The sequence below is a fragment of the Staurois parvus genome, unplaced genomic scaffold (genome assembly GCF_062004578.1).
Source record: "Staurois parvus isolate SC_StPar_1 unplaced genomic scaffold, SC_StPar_1.0 ptg000270l, whole genome shotgun sequence".
NCBI classification, from domain to species: domain Eukaryota; kingdom Metazoa; phylum Chordata; class Amphibia; order Anura; family Ranidae; genus Staurois; species Staurois parvus.
In genome coordinates this window covers 2,988,601-3,008,153 of record NW_028318066.1, presented here as the reverse complement: position 1 = coordinate 3,008,153, position 19,553 = coordinate 2,988,601, and the positions used below count along the sequence as shown (strand labels likewise).

The following is a 19,553-nucleotide window of genomic DNA, read 5'->3' as shown; positions in this document are numbered from 1 at the left end:
GTCAGTATTGAGTGAGAGTTCAGGGGTCAGTAGTGATGCAGAGTTCAGGGATCAGGAGTAAATGATGTTAAGGGGTCCGTAATAAGTGTTGCTGCGTTCAGGAGTTAGCAGTAAGTGACCCAGGGTTCAGAGGTTAGCAGTAAGTGACGCTGAGTTCAGAGGTCAGTAGTGATGCAGAGTTCAGGAATCAGGAGTAAATGATGGTAAGGGGTCCATAACATCATTCACTTTACGCATGCCACATTTTCTTTTTTAGGGGCTAGCGGCCCACTTCTAATCTTGCACACAGATGCACTGCTTCCAGAAAATTCCCCTTAGGTAAGAGTACGTTTACCTCTAAAATCTCTACTGTGTCTCCTTATTTTAGAGATGTGCATGCAGGAAACATGACCTGCTTTTCATTTCATGTTATACAGAGGGTAGCACTAAATCCTAGGAAGGAACTTACATAGGAAACTGCTTGAGAGAACAGCCATGGGAATATTCCAACTACATACTAGGGTTCCATGGGGCTTAAACCTCAAGTGGGATAGAAATTCATACTGAAGAGTATTAGTGTAGTCAATTTATACCCATCATTGAGAGTTTTCCATTATAATCCAAATGAATGTTTGTCATATTTTGAGTGGTGTCTGTAGAAACTGTTGTTATGAAGTGTTGTCTTTAGTTGTTTTGATACGATTTGTTTGTCATTTGTCTGCAATTAATGAAATTGTGCCTCCAATCTGAGTGAAGCAGATACTTTGAAAACTGTGTTTGTATATCCTATAATCAGCTATGATTAAAGCGGTATTAAACCCAAAAACAAAAATGTAATATATTACAGCTTGCCAAGCATTAGATGTTGTGGCTGCATTAGTTTTCTTTTTTGTCTTTATTCTCTCTGTTTTCACCTGGTGATCCCGCCATTAACATACCTCCTGTATTAGAGTGTCCGTATCCTGGATAAAGGAGCAACAGAAACACCTTTGGACAGCAGCAATAGACTTACTGGCCAGTTCACCAGAAGAAAGTAAAAGAAAGAAAGCCTAAGGCTGCATTCACACTTGAGAGTTTTGTAGCTTGAAGCTCCAAAAATGCTCGAGCTTAAAAAATCAATTGTTCTCTATGGTGCCTGTTCACACCTGATCGCACAAGCAGGCACCATAAAGAAAAATTGATTTAAGTTTGAGTGTTTTTGGAGCTTAGCGATTCAATCTACAAAACGCTCAAGTGTGAATGCAACCTAAGCAGAAAACTAATGCAGCCATCACATCTAACAATAGGTAAGCTGCAATATAATAGATGTTTGCTTTTGTGTTTGATATCACTCTAATGTCCCAGTGGGCTGAAGTGTGTTATAGACCCAGTGCTTACAATGTCTGTATGCTTACTTACATTTACTATAGTGCAGAGCATATCTGTTGTCAAGGTGTAAAGTAAATAAAGAAATTAATGAGGAAGTGATTTGAAATAAATGTTTAATCAAATGATTGCCACAGGAACACATATAACTGATACAATGCATTCATATATTTAGTATGCCTTTTTGACAGAAACAAAAAACGTTTACTATTAAAATAAAAATGACATAAAATGACAGTCTGTAGATAAATGAGTATAACACTATCACCTAAAAACTGACAGCAGTTACTGTTTGATATATTACTTCCCAGCTGCTATAACTTTACATGATTTGCATTTACAAACACAATTCAATACACCATTATGTAATTAACGTATTCAATATTTTCTGTGTCAAAAGCTTTATGTTAAGGCTAGGAGCACATTGGCAATATTTAGTAGTTCAAACATGTTAATAAAATTGCTAATAGTAGTAGTGTTGATTGACCACTACACATGTAGAACAAATGGCTATGGATTGAGGTACACAAGTAGCATGCAGAAATGACTGAATGATTGACAATGCTCCAAATGTGTGGGATTAATCACTATTACAACCTATTACCTGCTACTTGTATACCTCACTCCATAGAGAGGTTTTTGTAACAAATGTGTAATGACTGATTAATCACTGGCGGTTTTAGTAGTGCTTCCAGCCTAATCTACTGATTTGTCTAATAATTATTATATTAAAGTCAATATTTATGCAGCAAACATGTGGTCTAATATCCCTTGAGCATTGGGGAAGCAGACATGTAGTCCCCCTGTAATGTTCCAAGCCTGCATGTCCATATTGTGAATGGGTTTTGAGAAGATGTGGCACACCTAACAAAGCATCAGACACAAGTCTAATGAAAGCAGTTATGCTCTTCAAATTCCTTTCTCATCTCTTCCTCATTAGATTGTAGCTCACTTTTGAGTTTTATAAGTTTTTGAGCCAGGTCCCTAATCTCAGCAGCTTCCTTTGTTTTACAACCCTTTTTTAGATCTTGTGCTCCCTTTACAATAAAAAATGTATCAATAATTAAAAACAATCCAGCAAGAACCCCAGAAACAGCCGTAATCACACGGGCCCCTTGGGCTGCTGTTTTAGCACCTCGAGCTGCAGGTGCAATTATTCTGCCCAGCCGGACCAGCCTGCTTGCCTGAACTGCTGTACTGAGTATAACCCCAACCGTGGCAGCATTACGGATGTCATTGATACCACATTTTTGTAAAACACTGTTAATTTTTGCAGAAATCACTTGTATGTGCTCAATATGATTCTGAATTTCTTTTACAATTTCTTTTACTCTTTTGAGTTTCTTTTTGATGTTCTCACTGTCTGCTATAAAGGCCGCAGCACCAGCAAGTCCTCCTGCTGTAGCCACACCCATGCCAACAGTGCTAACAATCAAAGAAGCACCAAATGTAATAGGTGTCAGGACCAGGCCTACTACAGTGGTGATCCCTCCGGCTATGCCCACCGAACTTGCAAAGACACCAGTAATAGTGGTTTTTCTATGATATTCATCTATGTACTTTGAAATGTCAAGCAATTCCTTGATACACTTGCTAAGGTGCTCTTGCAGTTTGTTATTGATTTCTCTGAATTCTTCCATGTATTGTCCAATCTGCAAAAAAGAATTAAAAGTATATGAAATACATGCCAAGAGAAAAACATCATCTTTGTAGTAATCTATTTATTAGGATATGTAGAGTATACAAGTGAAACTCAAAATAGTAGAATATTGCACAAAAGTTCATTTATTTCAGTAATGCAACTTAAAAGGTGAAACTAATATATGAGATAAACTCATTACATGCAAAGCAAGATAGTTCAAGCCGTGATTTGTCATAATTGTGATGATTATGGCTTACAGCTCATGAAAACCCCAAATCCACAATCTCAGAAAATTAGAATATTGTGAAAAGGTGCAATATTCTCGGCTCAAAGTGTCCCACTCTAATCAGCTAATTAAGCCATACCACCTGCATAGGGTTCCTGAGCCTTTAAATGGTCTCTCAGTCTGGTGCAGTAGGAATCACAATCATGGGAAAGACTGCTGACCTGACAGTTGTGCAGAAAACCATCATTGACACCCTCCATAAGGAGGGAAAACCTCAAAAGGTAATTGCAAAATAAGTTGGATGTTCCCAAAGTGCTGTGTCAAAGCACATTAATAGAAAGTTATATGGAAGGGAAAAGTGTGGAAGAAAAAGGTGCACAAGCAGCAGGGATGATCGCAGCCTAGAGAGGATTGTCAGGAAAAGGCCATTCAAAAGTGTTGGGGACTTTCACAAGGAGTGGACTGAGGCTGGAGTCAGTGCATCAAGAGCCACCACACACAGACAGATCCTGGACATGGGCTTCAAATGTCGTATTCCTCCTGAACAACAAACAATGTCAGAAGTGTCTTACCTGGACTAAAGAAAAACAGATCTGGTCTGTTGCTCAGTGGTCCAAAGTCCTCTTTTCTGATGAGAGCAACTTTTGCATCTCATTTGGAAACCAAGGACCCAGAGCATGGAGGAAGAATGGAGAGGCACACACTGCAAGATGCTTGAAGTCCAGTGTGAAGTTTCCACAGTCTGTGTTGATTTGGGGAGCCATGTCATCTGCTGGTGTTGGTCCACTGTGCTTCATTAAGTCCAGGATCAACGCAGCCGTCTACCAGGAGATTTTGGAGCACTTCATCCTTCCACAGATGAGCTTTATGGGGATGCTGACTTCATTTTCCAGCAGGACTTGGCACCTGTCCAAACTGCCAAAAGCACCAAAACCTGGTTCAATGACCGTGGGATTTCTGTGCTTGATTGGCCAGCAAACTCGCCTGACCTGAACCCCATAGAGAATCTATGGGGCATTGCCAAGAGAAAAATGAGAGACATGAGACCGAACAATGCAGAAGAGCTGAAGGCCGCTATTGAAGCATCCCGGTCTTCCATAACACTTCAGCAGTGCCACAGGCTGATAGCTTCCATGCCACGCTGCATTGAGGCAGTAATTGCTGCAAAAGGGGCCCAAACCAAGTACTGAGTACATATGCATGCTTATACTTTTCAGAGGTCCGATATTGTTCTATGTACAATCCTTGTTTTATTGATTGCATGTAATATTCTAATTTTCTGAGATTGTGGATTTGGGGTTTTCATGAGCTGTAAGCCATAATCATCACAATTATGACAAATCACGGCTTGATCTATCTTGCTTTACATGTAATGAGTCTATCTCATATGTTATATGGAAAGAAATGCTACAGTGAGCGCTCCTAAAGATCAGCAGCTGGACATTCAAGGAAAAACACATATAAAATCCTAATAGGAATACAGATATAAATAATGCAGCGCTGTATGGTATTTGCAAATGCTTAAAAAGTCAAAAATAAAATGAAATGCAGTCCTGTATTGGTGCTTGCTGTTTTCCCAGTGCAAATGACAGAAATGCGCACTAACCAGAAGCGTATTGATAATACGCAAGTATGTCAATATCATGAAGATTCCCCTCTCTTTCTGGTCAGAATGCAGGCTGGAACTGGAAAAATATAAGGATGAAGCGCCCTCTTGTGGTAGTGATGAGATCCGACAGGCCAGAAATATCCTTGCAGAGATATATGGGATAAACGTTCCTCCTCTCTGGAGCTGGTATTAGGATCACACTGGGGCTGCAAAAGTTGAAAAGCTCCTCACAGGAGACCAAAGAAGAAACTCATAGTGTAGTATGCCGATAATCACTTTATTATTCAAAAGAAAGGCGTAGATACAAATTCACAGTGGTGCCAGGTACACATGAATGAACTGACCCTCCAAACTCAAAGATGGCCGCCGGCCTCCACATGGCACCGGCGGCGTGACATCATGACGTCCTGGTCTCCACCTGACGCATTTCGTGCACACACACATCTTCAGAGGTAGAGACAGAGGAACGCCATGACAATAGCGCCGTCCTTATATACAGGAATAGGCGCATGCGCACTTAATCGCCGCCATTTTGCTGGAGTCGGAGCGGCTGTATTGACTCAGTGCGCATGTGCGCCGCCATTTTACCATGGGCATGAATACGATTTCTCATCACTGTTAAAACATACAAACTGGTCACTTGCGTATTAAAAATGTGAATTTAATGAACTATAATAATGATGGTAAAAAGAATTGATACTATATAGATTAGAGAGGGGAAAGAATATCTATATAATTCATTATATATAGAAAAAATATTTTATGTATGGAAAAATTTTTTTTATATGAAACAAATTATTATTTAAATGTACATAGTAAATAAATTATTTATTTGTGACCGATGTTGATAATTAATCAGTATAGCACCCAAAAAATTTTTTTTTATATATATATATGAAATGAGTAAAATTACATAATAATACTGAAAAATAAATAATAAATAGTCAAAATAGATATATAAAAACATATTAAATATGAAAAAAGAGAGAGAGGGGGGGGGCCTCATGGTAAAAGGGCATGGCATGAAAATATATGTATAATAAGTACAACATAATCGCATAAAATAATTAAAAACGAATATAAAACGACAGGGATAAAGTAAGTGGCTAAAAGGCTCGAATATATATGAAATGAGCATACATAATAATAAGATAATACGTATAAATAAGTGAAGTGTTGCTCATAATGGTTAAATAAGATTATGTAAAATATATAACAAGGTATGAGGAAGAAAAAATGAACTCAACTATTGTCTATAAAACAATTGACGTCCAATTCAATATTGAGTCCTGCTGGGTGAAACGTGTCTAATTCATAAATAAGTCTCGTCTAATTGTGAGACGGCCCTAGTCTTAAAAGTACCTCTCCAGTGGGGAGTCACAGTATCAATGCCAATAAATTTCAAACTGGTAGGATCTCTATTATGGCATCTCCTATAATGAAGGGACAAAGAGTGATCTTTGTATCCTCTTTTAATGTTGTTAATATGTTCCCGGAGACGGTCCCTAAGCCTCCTAGTTGTTCTCCCCACGTACTGATTGGAACAAGGGCACTCCAGCAAATACACCACATATCTGCTGTTACAACAGATACATTTATCAATTTTATATGTCCAGCTGCTGATCTTTAGGAGCGCTCACTGTAGCATTTCTTTCCATATTTCTGTCTTAACCATATTTCAGTTGTTTAGCAGCTCCTTTTTACTGTAAAATGTATTGTTAATTTTTATTGTTCAATTTTTCATATTTTATATCCTCTATCATGGAAGACATTTTTGACGTTAGAGCCTCTAGGTCCACTATACCAGATGACATATTTACACAGATAAATGAAACTGAGGACCTTAAGGGATTATTTATTCATTTACATAACCTTACTACTGCTGAAATTAAAACTATATGGGATATTTCATTCCTAGAAAAGTATACAAAGGAACAAATGGTTCCCAGATCCCTTAGATGGGATATCTCCCCCGATATGGATGATACCACCTCATTAGTAGAATGGTATCATTACTGTAACACAGCAGGTATTGATCTACTGAAATTTTTGATTATGAGGAAAAAGAAAAAGCTGATATACTTGAATAAGGAAATTAATATTGTAAAAGAGAAATTAACCCCTTATAAGTCTAATAGGGAATACATGTCAGAATCCAATAAATTAAAGAAACATTTGGAAGGAGTTGATTTAGAACAAAAAAATAAAAAAAGAAGGAAACAAAACAGGGATTTGTTTGATTATCAAGCCAAACAGGTCTTTAAGTGGCAGGAATTGAAAGTGAGTAACTCAGGAGAGAATGGAGGACCTCATCCACCCCCCACACCTTCTCATAAACAAAGTTTTGCTTCTAGACCCATCAACAAACCACACATCCCGAAACAAGGACCCCCCAATAGACCCAATAGACCAGTTAATGACATGGGATATAACCTACCCACACACAATAAATACCAACCTTTATCAGGTCTTTCGGATAACAATATTGGTTCTAGAAATTCAGGATGGCATCCGAATACCTATCATAAACCCAGAAACTCTGCATCATACCACACTAATAATAACTACAATTCAGGTGTACGTAAACCATACTATCAGAATACTAAACATAAATCTGGTCCGCCCATTTTCAGGAATATTCTCCACATTTTCAGGAATATTCTCCACATACTCCGAGGAATTATCATCATAATCCTCATAATCCTTCTCAAAAGAATTATTATAGTGATCAATATAGCCAGGAATATCCTTCTCATTGGAGTCTTCCGTATGAGGACTACTATACACCTCCCACCCCTAGAAGCCCCGATGCCCATTCTAACAATAGAAATCATTTTTTAGAGAAAGGCCGGTGCGGAAACAAAGCGACAATATAGAGGCAAGAGGGGAGGGAGGAGAGTTAACAGACCCCACAAAACGAAGGAGAATATAATAGGGAGAGGCATTTTTAACCTTAGCACTACTATCCTTATTGTTAAGGAATTGAAACTCCTGGATAAGGGTTGAAATTCGCTCCGGCTAAACCAATGAATAAGTTTCAAGCTTTTATCGATGTCCAAAAATTTGCTAGGAAACTGTCCATAAAAAGATATTTCCTCAATAATCCTGTAACAGTAAGTTCTACAAGACATTATACCTCCTTCTCCAATGCATCTACTTTTAATCCCCACCACAGAGTATTTCAGCAGTGGGTCTATTTAAGAATCAAGTCCTTAAAGATTTAAAAAATCTTCCCACTAAGAAAGTATATAGGGACCTTGATACAGATGCGGCTATAAAGTCTCTTTTGGAGAAAAAAGACCTAGTAGTCAGACCAGCGGATAAAGGAGGTGGAGTGGTAGTCTTAAACAAAAGTGACTACATGACAGAGGTGTATAACATTCTCAAGGACACATCCACCTACCGACTATTAAATAAAAACCCATTGTCTGAATATAAACGTACTCTTAAAACTATTATCAAATCCGGATATGATAAACAAATTGTGAATAAAAAAGAGAAGGAATTTTTGTGTCCCAAAGCTCCCCGACTACCGGTTCTATACATTCTGCCTAAAATACATAAAAATCTGGTAAAGCCTCCTGGTAGGCCAATAGTCAGTGGGATTAATTCATTGTGCTCCAGAATAGGGGCTTATATTGATCATTACCTCCAGCCACTTGTAGTACAAACACCGTCACACTTGAAAGACACTAAGCATGCTCTTAATTCTATTAAAGATATTACTATCGCCCCATCCATGTTTTTGGTAACAGCAGATGTAGAGGCACTTTACAGCAACATCAATCACACTGATGGAATGATAGCAGCGAAATACTATCTTACAAATGAGAATACTCTAACTCCGTCATATATTGATTTTATATTGGAACTTTTAAATTTCGTCATGACTAACAATTACATGTGGTTCGATAAGAATTATTATTTACAGGTAAGAGGAGTTGCCATGGGGGCAAAATTTGCCCCCAGCTTGGCAAACCTCTTTATGTCCTACTGGGAGGAGGACAATATCTATGCCATGGAATGGCCTGAATTAGCCTTCTATAAACGATATATAGATGATGTCCTCCTTTTTTGAAACGGTACTGAGCAGTCACTTTTAAATTTTTTTAAAACCCTTAATAACAACACTAATAATATCAAATTATCTTTAAATTATAGTATTACCGAAATTGACTTTTTAGATCTTACTTTAGTAAATTTGAATGGACGCACTATCACTAAATCCTTTTTTAAGGCTACGGACCGTAATAGCTATATTCCCCTAGAGAGCTGCCACCACCCTAGTTGGCTCTCAGGTATCCCTAGAGGGCAATTCCTCAGGCTTAGAAGGAATTGCACAGAAGTTAATACTTACTATTCACAGGCTAATATACTGAAAGAAAGATTCCTTGAGAAAGGTTATAGCAAAGAAGTCTTAACTGACGCCTTGGAATCCGTAGCAAATATGAATAGGGATGATCTATTGGAGACTCAAGCTAAACCACGTAATACTTTGGTCTGTCCCTTTATTACCTCCTTTTCAGTCCAGTATAGATCTATTAGACATATCATTAATAAAAATTGGGGTATCCTAAAAGCTGATTCCACTCTAGCCAGAATACTCCTGGATAAACCGGAAGTCATTTTTCGGAAGTCTGCTACTTTGAGGGACAAAATAACCCCCAACGTTGTCTCAATACCTACTCCACCCCTGACTCTTTTTGATTATACTGGGTTCTACCCATGTAATAGATGCATTGCCTGTAAATGTAACGGTAAGAGAAAGAAAAAAGTAGATACTTTTATCTCTAACCAAACCAACAGATCATATAAAATTGATAAATTTATCTGTTGTAACAGCAGATATGTGGTGTATTTGCTGGAGTGCCCTTGTTCCAATCAGTACGTGGGGAGAACAACTAGGAGGCTTAGGGACCGTCTCCGGGAACATATTAACAACATTAAAAGAGGATACAAAGATCACTCTTTGTCCCTTCATTATAGGAGATGCCATAATAGAGATCCTACCAGTTTGAAATTTATTGGCATTGATACTGTGACTCCCCACTGGAAAGATACTTTTAAGACTAGGGCCGTCTCAGAACTAGAGACGAGACTTATTTATGAATTAGACACGTTTCACCCAGCAGGACTCAATATTGAATTGGACGTCAATTGTTTTATAGACAATAGTTGAGTTCATTTTTTCTTCCTCATACCTTGTTATATATTTTACATAATCTTATTTAACCATTATGAGCAACACTTCACTTATTTATACGTATTATCTTATTATTATGTATGCTCGTTTCATATATATTCGAGCCTTTTAGCCACTTACTTTATCCCTGTCGTTTTATATTTGTTTTTAATTATTTTATGCGATTATGTTGTACTTATTATACATATATTTTCATGCCATGCCCTTTTACCATGAGCCGCCCCCTCTCTCTCTTTTTTCATATTTAATATGTTTTTATATATCTATTTTGACTATTTATTATTTATTTTTCAGTATTATTATGTAATTTTACTCATTTCATATATATAAAAAAAATTTTTTGGGTGCTATACTGATTAATTATCAACATCGGTCACAAATAAATAATTCTTTTACTATGTACATTTAAATAATAATTTGTTTCATAAAACATTTTTTTCCATACATAAAATATTTTTTCTATATATAATGAAATATATAGATATTCTTTCCCCTCTCTAATCTATATAGTATCAATTCTTTTTACCATCATTATTATAGTTCATTAAATTCACATTTTTAATATGCAAGTGACCAGTTTGTATGTTTTAACGGTAATTTTTGTATTACCGATTATTAACATCGCACCCCCACTTATCATTGGTGATTTGTCAGTTGTAAATCTCATCACATCTGCAGTGATGAGAAATCGTATTCATGCCCATGGTAAAATGGCGGCGCACATGCGCACTGAGTCAATACAGCCGCTCCGACTCCAGCAAAATGGCGCTGATTAAGTGCGCATGCGCCTATTCCTGTATATAAGGACGGCGCTATAGTCATGGCGTTCCTCTGTCTCTACCTCTGAAGAAGTGCGTGCGCACGAAACACGTCAGGTGGAGACCAGAACGTCGTGACGTCACGCCGCAGGTGCCACGTGGAGGCCCGGTGGCCATCTTTGAGTTTGGAGGGTCAGTTCATTCATGTGTACCTGGCACCACTGTGAATTTGTATCTATGCCTTTCTTTTGAATAATAAAGTGATTATCGGCATACTACACTATGAGTTTCTCCTTTGGTCTCCTGTGAGGAGCTTTTCAACTTTTGCAGCCCCAGTGCGATCCTAATACCAGCTCCAGAGAGGAGGAACGTTCATCCCATATATCTCTGCAAGGATATTTCTGGCCTGTCGGATCTCATCACTACCACAAGAGGGCGCTTCATCCTTATATTTTTCCAGTTCCAGCCTGCATTCTGACCAGAAAGAGAGGGGAATTTTCAGGATATTGACATACTTGCGTATTATCAATACGCTTCTGGTTAGTGCGCATTTCTGTCATTTGCACTGGGAAAACAGCGAGCACCAATACAGGACTGCATTTCATTTTATTTTTGACTTTTTAAGCATTTGCAAATACCATACAGCGCTGCATTATTTATATCTGTATCTCATATGTTAGTTTCACCTTTTAAGCTGCATTACTGAAATAAATGAACTTTTGCATGATATTCTAATTTTTCAAGTTTCACCTGTATGTACACTGATCACTGCTGTCATCATTCTCTAGTTTCATTATTGTTTTAACTCTTTAAACTGAAGTTTTGTAATTTTTTTGGAGGGGGGGAGATACAACAGTTATGTGTTATGATGTGCATCCCGTATCTTGCAGGAGGATGCCTCTTGTGACCATAATCTCCTTATGTCGCCTTTATAGCCATCGAATATTCCTGAACAGTTATTTTTCAGTGCTGTATGGATTAAAACAGGAGTGTTTTATGAAATCAGGGAGCCTATGTGCAAGATCATACATTGGGCACCTTCAACCACTTGCCCTCCTGAGGATTTGCCCCCCTTCCTGACCAGGCCATTTTTTGCTTTATGTCGCTGCGTTACTTTAACTGACGATTGCACAGTCATGCAACGCTGCACCCAAATGAAATATATGTCCTTTTTTCCAATAAATGGAGCTTTCTTTTGGTGGTATTTGATCACCTGTGTGTTTTTTATGTTTTGCGCTATAAAAAAAAAAAAAAAAGACCGACAATTTTTAGAAAAAAAACTATTATTTTTGACTTTTAGCTATTAAACATGTCCAGTAAAAAAATGTAAAAAATCTAATTTCATCATAAATTTAGGTCAAAATGTATTCTGCTACATGTCTTTGCAAAAAAAAATCTCAATACGTGTAAATTAATTGGTTTATGTAAAAGTTATAGTGTTTACAAATGGCGGTATAAATACTATTTTTTTTGGTTTTTTTTCACTAGTAATGGTGGCGATCAGCGACTTATAACGGGACTGTGGCAGACATTCTGACACTGGGGGGAACTTACTTGGTGTCACTGACATCCATAGTGACACCAATACAGTGATCAGGGCTAAAAAATAGCGCTATCACTGTACTAATGGCACTGGGCAGGAAGAGGTTAACATGAGGGGCAATCAAACTGTTAACTGTGTGCAGGGAGTGTTTTACTAGGGGGCTGTGTCAGTGTGCCACACTGCTTTGGATAGCTGTGACCGAGCTAACAGGGAGGAGGACTATTAGTAAACAAAACAGTCCTCCTCCCAGTCGGAGATGCTCAGTAATCACCGAGTGCCGGCGGGTACCCGGAAATGCGAAATCACATATGTATACGTGATTTTGTGCACCCCTGCCGCCCTGTAGCAGTATATCTGCTATAGGGCGACGGGAAAGAGTTTTACAAGGGAAAGCCATGCCGCTCGCCACTCATCTACATGTGTAAACTCTTATATAACACCATACAAACAATATGTGGAGCAATAAGGCAGTGCACCACAATGAGTGATGGGTGAGGTCAGACTGCACTAACAGTTAAGGGTCTTCAAAGGGCACAGTAAAAGAGAACCTGGGTGTAACAGACACAACAAATAGCACAATCATTATTATTAAATTCTTCTATTAAATTTGCATAAAATATTCCGTGTCTACTTAACAACTAGGCAGCAAGGGACAACCTAACCAACTTTATATCAAGAGTCCCATTTGCAGAATTAGTACCCCAGCTGACATCAGGGTCCCCCAAGTTGACATCAGGGTCCTCCCCAGTTCACATCAGAGCCCTCCAGCTCACATCAGAGTCCCCCAGTTCCCATCAGAGCCCCGAGCAACCACATGAATCCTCAATTTGTTCAGTCACTGAGTCACAGTAGGTCCTATCCCCCCCCCAAGTACAATACATGTTCTTGGCACACATTATCATTCATCTGCTCCTCCTCGATTCACAGAGAAGTATGCATTTTGGGAGAATAGTAGTACGCAGCCATGGAGGTGGTAAGATGGAAGAAGTAGTTGCAGGAGATGGGATGCTCACCATTACATCAGTTTCATCTGGTCTGTTTGTAACAAAGTACAATTTATGTTACCGTCACTGCATGCATGCATGTGTTATAAGGTAGATTCTTGGAAAAGGGACACTAAATGGTCCAGTGAGTTGCCAGAGGCCTTTCAGGGCCTGGGCATAACAGATTTTCTATTAGGTTGGCATCTTACAAACATAAAAAACAAGTTCACTTTGGCTGATAATTGTGTACACATTATTTTGCTTCTAAGAGAGTATTACTTTAACTATATCTGTAACGGGGGTTTATCAATACTGACTTGTTTTGATATGCACATTTAGGTACACTGGGTGTAATACTGAGCAAGAGCGAGAGTTTTCTTATAAGTGATATCATGCCAGAGCCCTCATTCACCCCTGTAGGTGTAGGCATTTTAGAAAAATGAATCTTCAAAGTTCACAGCAGAGGTACCTAAATCACATTATTTTTCCTTTTTTTACTTTCTATGGCAGCTTAGGAGCCTGCCAGCGTTCTAATGTAAACACACAGCAAGTGTTCGTAGGCTGTTAGGAACAGAATAAAACTAACTTTAGAGTCTTTGTTATGATCATTGAGGATTTTGGAGAATGAATTAATTTTAAAGACTTCTTAACATTTCTAGTACAGGAATAATTCTGTCTGTGCAGTATTTTCTTTTTATTTTTGATATTGTCTAAAGTACAATGATAAAATAAAAAATAAACTTAAAAGAAAAAAAATTTAAAGCGCTCTCATTCCCCCCCCATGCTCACATGCAAAGTAAATACTGATCGCACCACACATGTGAGGTATTGCCGTGAACCTCAAAACGAGAGCAATGATACTAGCACCAGACCTCCCGTGTAACTCTAGGCTGATAACCCGTAAAGGCTTTTAAAACATCGTCTATAGATATTTTTAGGTACAGTAGTTTGGCGTCATTCCACGGGTGTATGAAATTTTAAAGTGAGACATGTTTGGTATCTTTGATATGTTTACCAAACAGTTAGGTATTATATTTTGTTTTTGTGGATTAAAACTCATTAAAATTAATTTAAAAAAAAAATTGTTTGAAAAACTGACGCACAAATATCACGTGGCATAAAAATATGCAAAATCCACCATTTTATTCTCTAGGGCCTCTGCTTATAAAATGTATAATGTTTGGGGGTTCTAACTAGTTTTTAAACAAAAAAAGCTTTTTTACATGTAGGAGAGGAATGTCAGAACTGATCCGGACTGGAAGTGGTTAAAAAAAGTTTTTTTTTGTTTTGTTTCTACTATAATGGGCCAGTTTTCCTTTGATAATTAAAAAAATAGGAGATATCCTTTACCAATTACCACCAAAAGAAAGTCCGATTAGTCCTGAAATAAAAACAAGGTATTTTTTGCCTGGGCACAAAAAGTAGTTACAATGACATGTACAGTTCTACTAAGAAATGTCAAAGTTGCTAAATTGTGTTCAGGCACAAACATTTGTTTTAGCCTAGCATGCAGACATAATTCTCTGAAATATATAATCTCTTAAAGTGGTTCTTCACCCTGGAATAAAAAAAATGCAAATTCAGCTGCTACAAATACTGTAGCTGCTGACTTTTATTAGGACACTTGCCAGTCCAGGAATCCACCTCAGTCCTCACCTGGGTCGGCTCTTTGCTAGTGTTCTGGCATGTTTACTTTGGGAAGCTGACTGTGACCGCTTGCTGCTCCACAGCTGGCTTCCCACTGCACACGCGCAAGTGCTGCACTTTGTGAATGGTCACGCAGCATTCTGGGGCTTGTGACGCATTCCAGAAAGCAGTCAGCGAATGGGGGTTCGAACTTCCACTCGAATCGCCTAAACGATCCAGGTAGAAGTGAGAGTGGTTACCTGTCAAAAGCAAGAACAAAGTGCCAAAAGTTAAAGAGGAGGGGAAAGGACAGACATGGAACTTACCCTTTTGGGTGAAATGACACTTTAAAACATGCAGATATTAGACTTCATACAATCACTGCTGAGAGATCTCCAGTTTCTGGTCAGCCTTTCATGTTTGGTTTTTATGTGTATATATACACTATATTGCCAAACGTATTGGGATGCCTGCCTTTACACGCACATTACACTTTAATGGCATCCCAGTCTTAGTCTGTAGAGTTCAATATTGAGTTGGCCCACCCTTTGCAGCTATAACAGCTTCAACTCTTCTGGGAAGGCTGTTCACAAGGTTTAGGAGTGTGTCTAAGGGAATGTTTCACCATTCTTCCAGAAGCGCATTTGTGAGGTCAGGTGCTGATGTCGGACGCAGGGGCGGACTGACAACTCATGGGGCCCCCGGGCAATAGGGGATCATGGGGCCCCTGTGTACTTACCCAAACTCAAAAAAGCCTATGAAAAAGGTACCAGGGGCATGTCATGGGGCCCCCTACTGTCCCTGGGCCCTCAGGCAGTGCCCGAGTTTCCAAATGGTCAGTCCGCCCCTGGTCGGACGAGTAGGCCTGCCTCACAGTCTCCACTTTAATTCATCCCAAAGGTGTTCTATCGGGTTGAGGTCAGAACTCTGTACAGGCCAGTCAAGTTCCTCCACCCCAAACTCGCTCATCCATGCCTTTATGGACCTTGCTTTGTGCACTGGTGCACAGTCATGTTGGAACTGGAAGGGGCCATCCACAAACTGTTCCCACAAAGTTGGGAGCATGAAATTGTCCAAAATGACTTGGTATTCTGACCTTAAGAGTTCCCTTCACTGGAACTAAAGGGCCAAGCCCAACCCATGAAAACAACCCCACACCATAATCCTCCTTCCACTAAACTTTACAGTTCGCACAGTGCAGTAAGGCAAGTACCATTCTCCTGGCAACTGTCAAACCCAGCCACGTCCATCAGATTGCCAGTCAGAGAAGTGTGATTGGTCACTCCAGAGAACATGTCTCCACTGCTCTAGAATATTGTGGTGACGTGCTTTACACCACTGCATCCGACGCTTTGCATTGCAATTGGTGAAGCAAGACTTGGATGCAGCTGCTCTGCCATAGAAACCCATACCATGAAGCTCTGTATGCAATGTCGTTGTGCTAATCTGAAGGCCACATGAAGTTTGGAGGTCTTTAGCTGTTGACTCTGCAAACAATTGATGACATCTGCGCACTGTGCGCTTCAGCATGCGCTGACCCCGATCTGTCATTTTAGGTGACCTACCACTTTGTGGCTGCATTGCTGTTGTTCCCAGTTGCTTCCACTTTGTTATAATATCACTAACAGTTAACTGTGGAATATTTAGTAGCAAAGAAATTTCACGGATGGACTTATTGCACAGGCGGCAACTTATCACGGTACAATGCTTGAATTCACTGAGCTCCTGAGAGTGACCCATTGGAGTTTATTTACTAAAGCTGGAGAGTGCAAAATCAGACTCACTTCTGCATAGAATCCAATCAGCTTCCAGGTTTTATTGCCAAAGCTTAATTGAACAAGCTGAAGTTAAGAGCTGATTGGTTTCCATGCAGAAGTGAGCCTGATTTTGCCCTCTCCAGCTTTAGTAAATAAACCCCATTCTGTCATAAATGTTTGTAGAAGCAGTCTACATGCCTAGGTGGTTGATTTCATACACCTGTAGCCATGGACGTGAGCGGGACACCTGAATCCAATGATTTGGAGGGGTGTCCCAATACTTTTGTCAATATAGTGTATTTACACTCACCAACCACTTTATTAGGTACACCTGTTATATTGCTTGGTAACACAAATTGATAATCAGCCAATCACTTGGCAGCAACTCAAAGCATTTAGTCATGTAGACGAGGTGAAGGCAACTTGCTGAAGTTCAAACCGAGCATCAGAATAGGGAGGAAAGGGAATTTTAGTGACTTTGAATGCGGCATGGTTGTTGGTGCCAGATGGGCTGGTCTGGGTATTTAAAAAACTTCAGATTTACTGAGATTTTCACACACAACCATTTCTAAGATTTACAGAAGATGGTCCGAAAAAGAGAAAATATCCACTCAGCGGCAGTTGTGTGGAGGAAATTGCCTTGTTGATGTCAGAGGAGAATGGTCAGAATTTGGCATAAACAACATGAAAGCCTGAATAAATCCTGCCTTGTATAATCTGCGCAGGCTGGTGGTGTAATGGTGTGGGAGATATTTTCTCGGCACTAGCAAGGTGTACCTAATAAAGTAGCCGGTGAGTGTGTATCTTCTTTGCTATTATTGGTTTTACATGAACATAAAGTAAATAGCTACTATATGATAGTAAAAAAATACATCTACCTGAGAATGTAGCAAAATAGTAAATATATTAATTACCTTTGTCTCTAGCGCCAACATCTCATACTCTGTGATTTGAGATGTACCGGTATTCCGCTCAGAACTTGGGTCCATGATGTCAGCTGCAGTTTCTTTTGCTTTAAATCAACAAACATTTTTTTTTATAAATGTGTGCTAATCATTTTAAATCTTATAAGCCAATACACCAAAATAAATAAACATTGTGCCTTCTTCCACATAAGCCCCCCTCACATGAAGAGCAGAAATATTACATTGTATGCATATCCCTTAGTAATTGTTACTTAAGAATTTGTCCTTCTGAACAGCTGTAATGCAGTTTTTGAGGAATAAAATGGTTGAAATGAAAAAGTTGCTGAGAGTTACTGTGTGTATGTATGCATTGGGGGAGATTTACTAAAACTGGTGCACACAGGATCTGGTGCAGCTGTGCATAGTAACCAATCAGCATCCAGGTTTTATTGTACAAGCTGAAGTTAGAAGCTGATTGGTTATTATGCACAGCTGCGCCAGATTCTGAGTGCACCATTTTTAGTAAATCCCAACCCCCCATTGTGTTTGCATACTCTATAACATGTAAACTGTTTAGACAAAATCTTTAAAGCTGACCTCTATCTTACTCCCCATTAATAATATACCGGCACCATTATACAGCTTGTGAATTGGCTGCTGTATCTTTTATTACCTTTTTTTGCTACTCATATTAAATGAGAGCAGAAGATTCAGTCCCACTTCTGTTCTCAGAATTGGTTTCAACCCCCCCCCCCCCAGAGACGCACAGGAAGATTTTGGATATGCTCCACTCTACCTAAAAATCCTATTCTTTAGATAACAGTACATGCCATCTGAGATCTTCAGAGTTTACGAGATCATGCAGCACACAGCCAACATCTCTCTCTGGAAGGCACTGGTGGCATAGCCTTCCCAGGGTACTTTTGTGAATCCCTGGCTTTGACACCAGTGCCCCATTCAACCTAGAAGTGGAATCCAATAATCAGTTAAATAAATATTTGATTTACAAAATGACTTGAAGATGTTTTGGGAAGTGCACGCAGAGCTGCATGCAACTGGAATTTTTAGAATGGGGGGAAATTGTCCTCTTTAAGGTTGCATTCACACTTGACCGTTTTGTGGCTTGAAGCTCAAAAATCCAAAAAAGCTGAAACTTAAAAAATCAATTGTTCTCTATTGTGCCTGATCACACCTGATCGCGTGAGCAGGCACCACAGAGAAAAATTGATCTTTTTAAGTTTGAGTGTTTTTGAAGTTTCGAGCTACAAAACATTCAACTGTGAATGCAAGCTTATAAAACAGGGAGAGGCTTGAAAATGGGCAGTTTATGAACTGAAGTGTTGCTAGTACGATGCGGTGCAAAAAGGAGTGATTGCTAAACATTAATAAAACTTGGGCCCCTTTCACATAGGCAGAATCCACTTGCTCAGCAAGGGATCTGTCCCCTGAGTGGAGTGGACAGATGACAGGTCCATGTCCACTCCGCTTATGCAGAGTGGACACAGCCTGCTCTGCTCTGTGGGCAGTCAAGTGTAAACAGACCAGCTGTCCATTTACACCCGACTGCCCTCCATTCTGAACCTCCTAGACAGAGGGGAACAGATCCCCTTCCATTTGTTTTTAGTGGAACAGATTAGTAGTAGGCAGGTGTAAACTGACACAAGTCCATTTACATCCACTGCTCTATATATGAGAATGAAGGGTCCAATTGGGTCCACATGTCCATTTGTTAGACAGACCAGATTGGACCCTTCATTCACATCTATGGGGCGGCGGATGTAAATGGACTGATCATGTGAAAGGGACCTTAAATGTAAAATCTAAGTAAGTCTGTGGCAAGGGGGGTGATGAAATAGTCATCACCTGTCTAACGTACAGCATAAAAGAGTTCCAAGGCACATAAGGACAGATGAGCTAGGCTTTATAGGGACAGAGTAAAATAGTCATTTTAAGGGGG

The 19,553-nt window shown here is 39.2% G+C and overlaps 1 protein-coding gene across 1 annotated transcript; it reads right to left on the bottom strand.

The window, feature by feature from the left end:
• Positions 1-1,443: 1,443 nt before the first annotated feature.
• Positions 1,444-17,701, bottom strand: LOC149459185 (apolipoprotein L3-like). Its single transcript, XM_089681518.1, has 2 exons — positions 17,606-17,701; positions 1,444-2,996 (listed from the first exon to the last, which is right to left on the bottom strand). The coding sequence occupies exons 1-2, from the start codon at positions 17,678-17,680 to the stop codon at positions 2,232-2,234; spliced, it is 840 nt and encodes a 279-aa protein (XP_089537644.1). The 5' UTR covers positions 17,681-17,701; the 3' UTR covers positions 1,444-2,231.
• Positions 17,702-19,553: the final 1,852 nt, after the last annotated feature.

Excerpts from the sequence above, each read along its gene's own strand:
- LOC149459185 (XM_089681518.1), bottom strand. The coding sequence starts at position 17,680 with ATGGACCCAAGTTCTGAGCGGAATACCGGTACATCTCAAATCACAGAG. Across the intron at positions 2,997-17,605 it reads TGTTGGCGCTAGAGACAAAG|ATTGGACAATACATGGAAGA; the intron begins GTAATTAATATA and ends TCTTTTTTGCAG.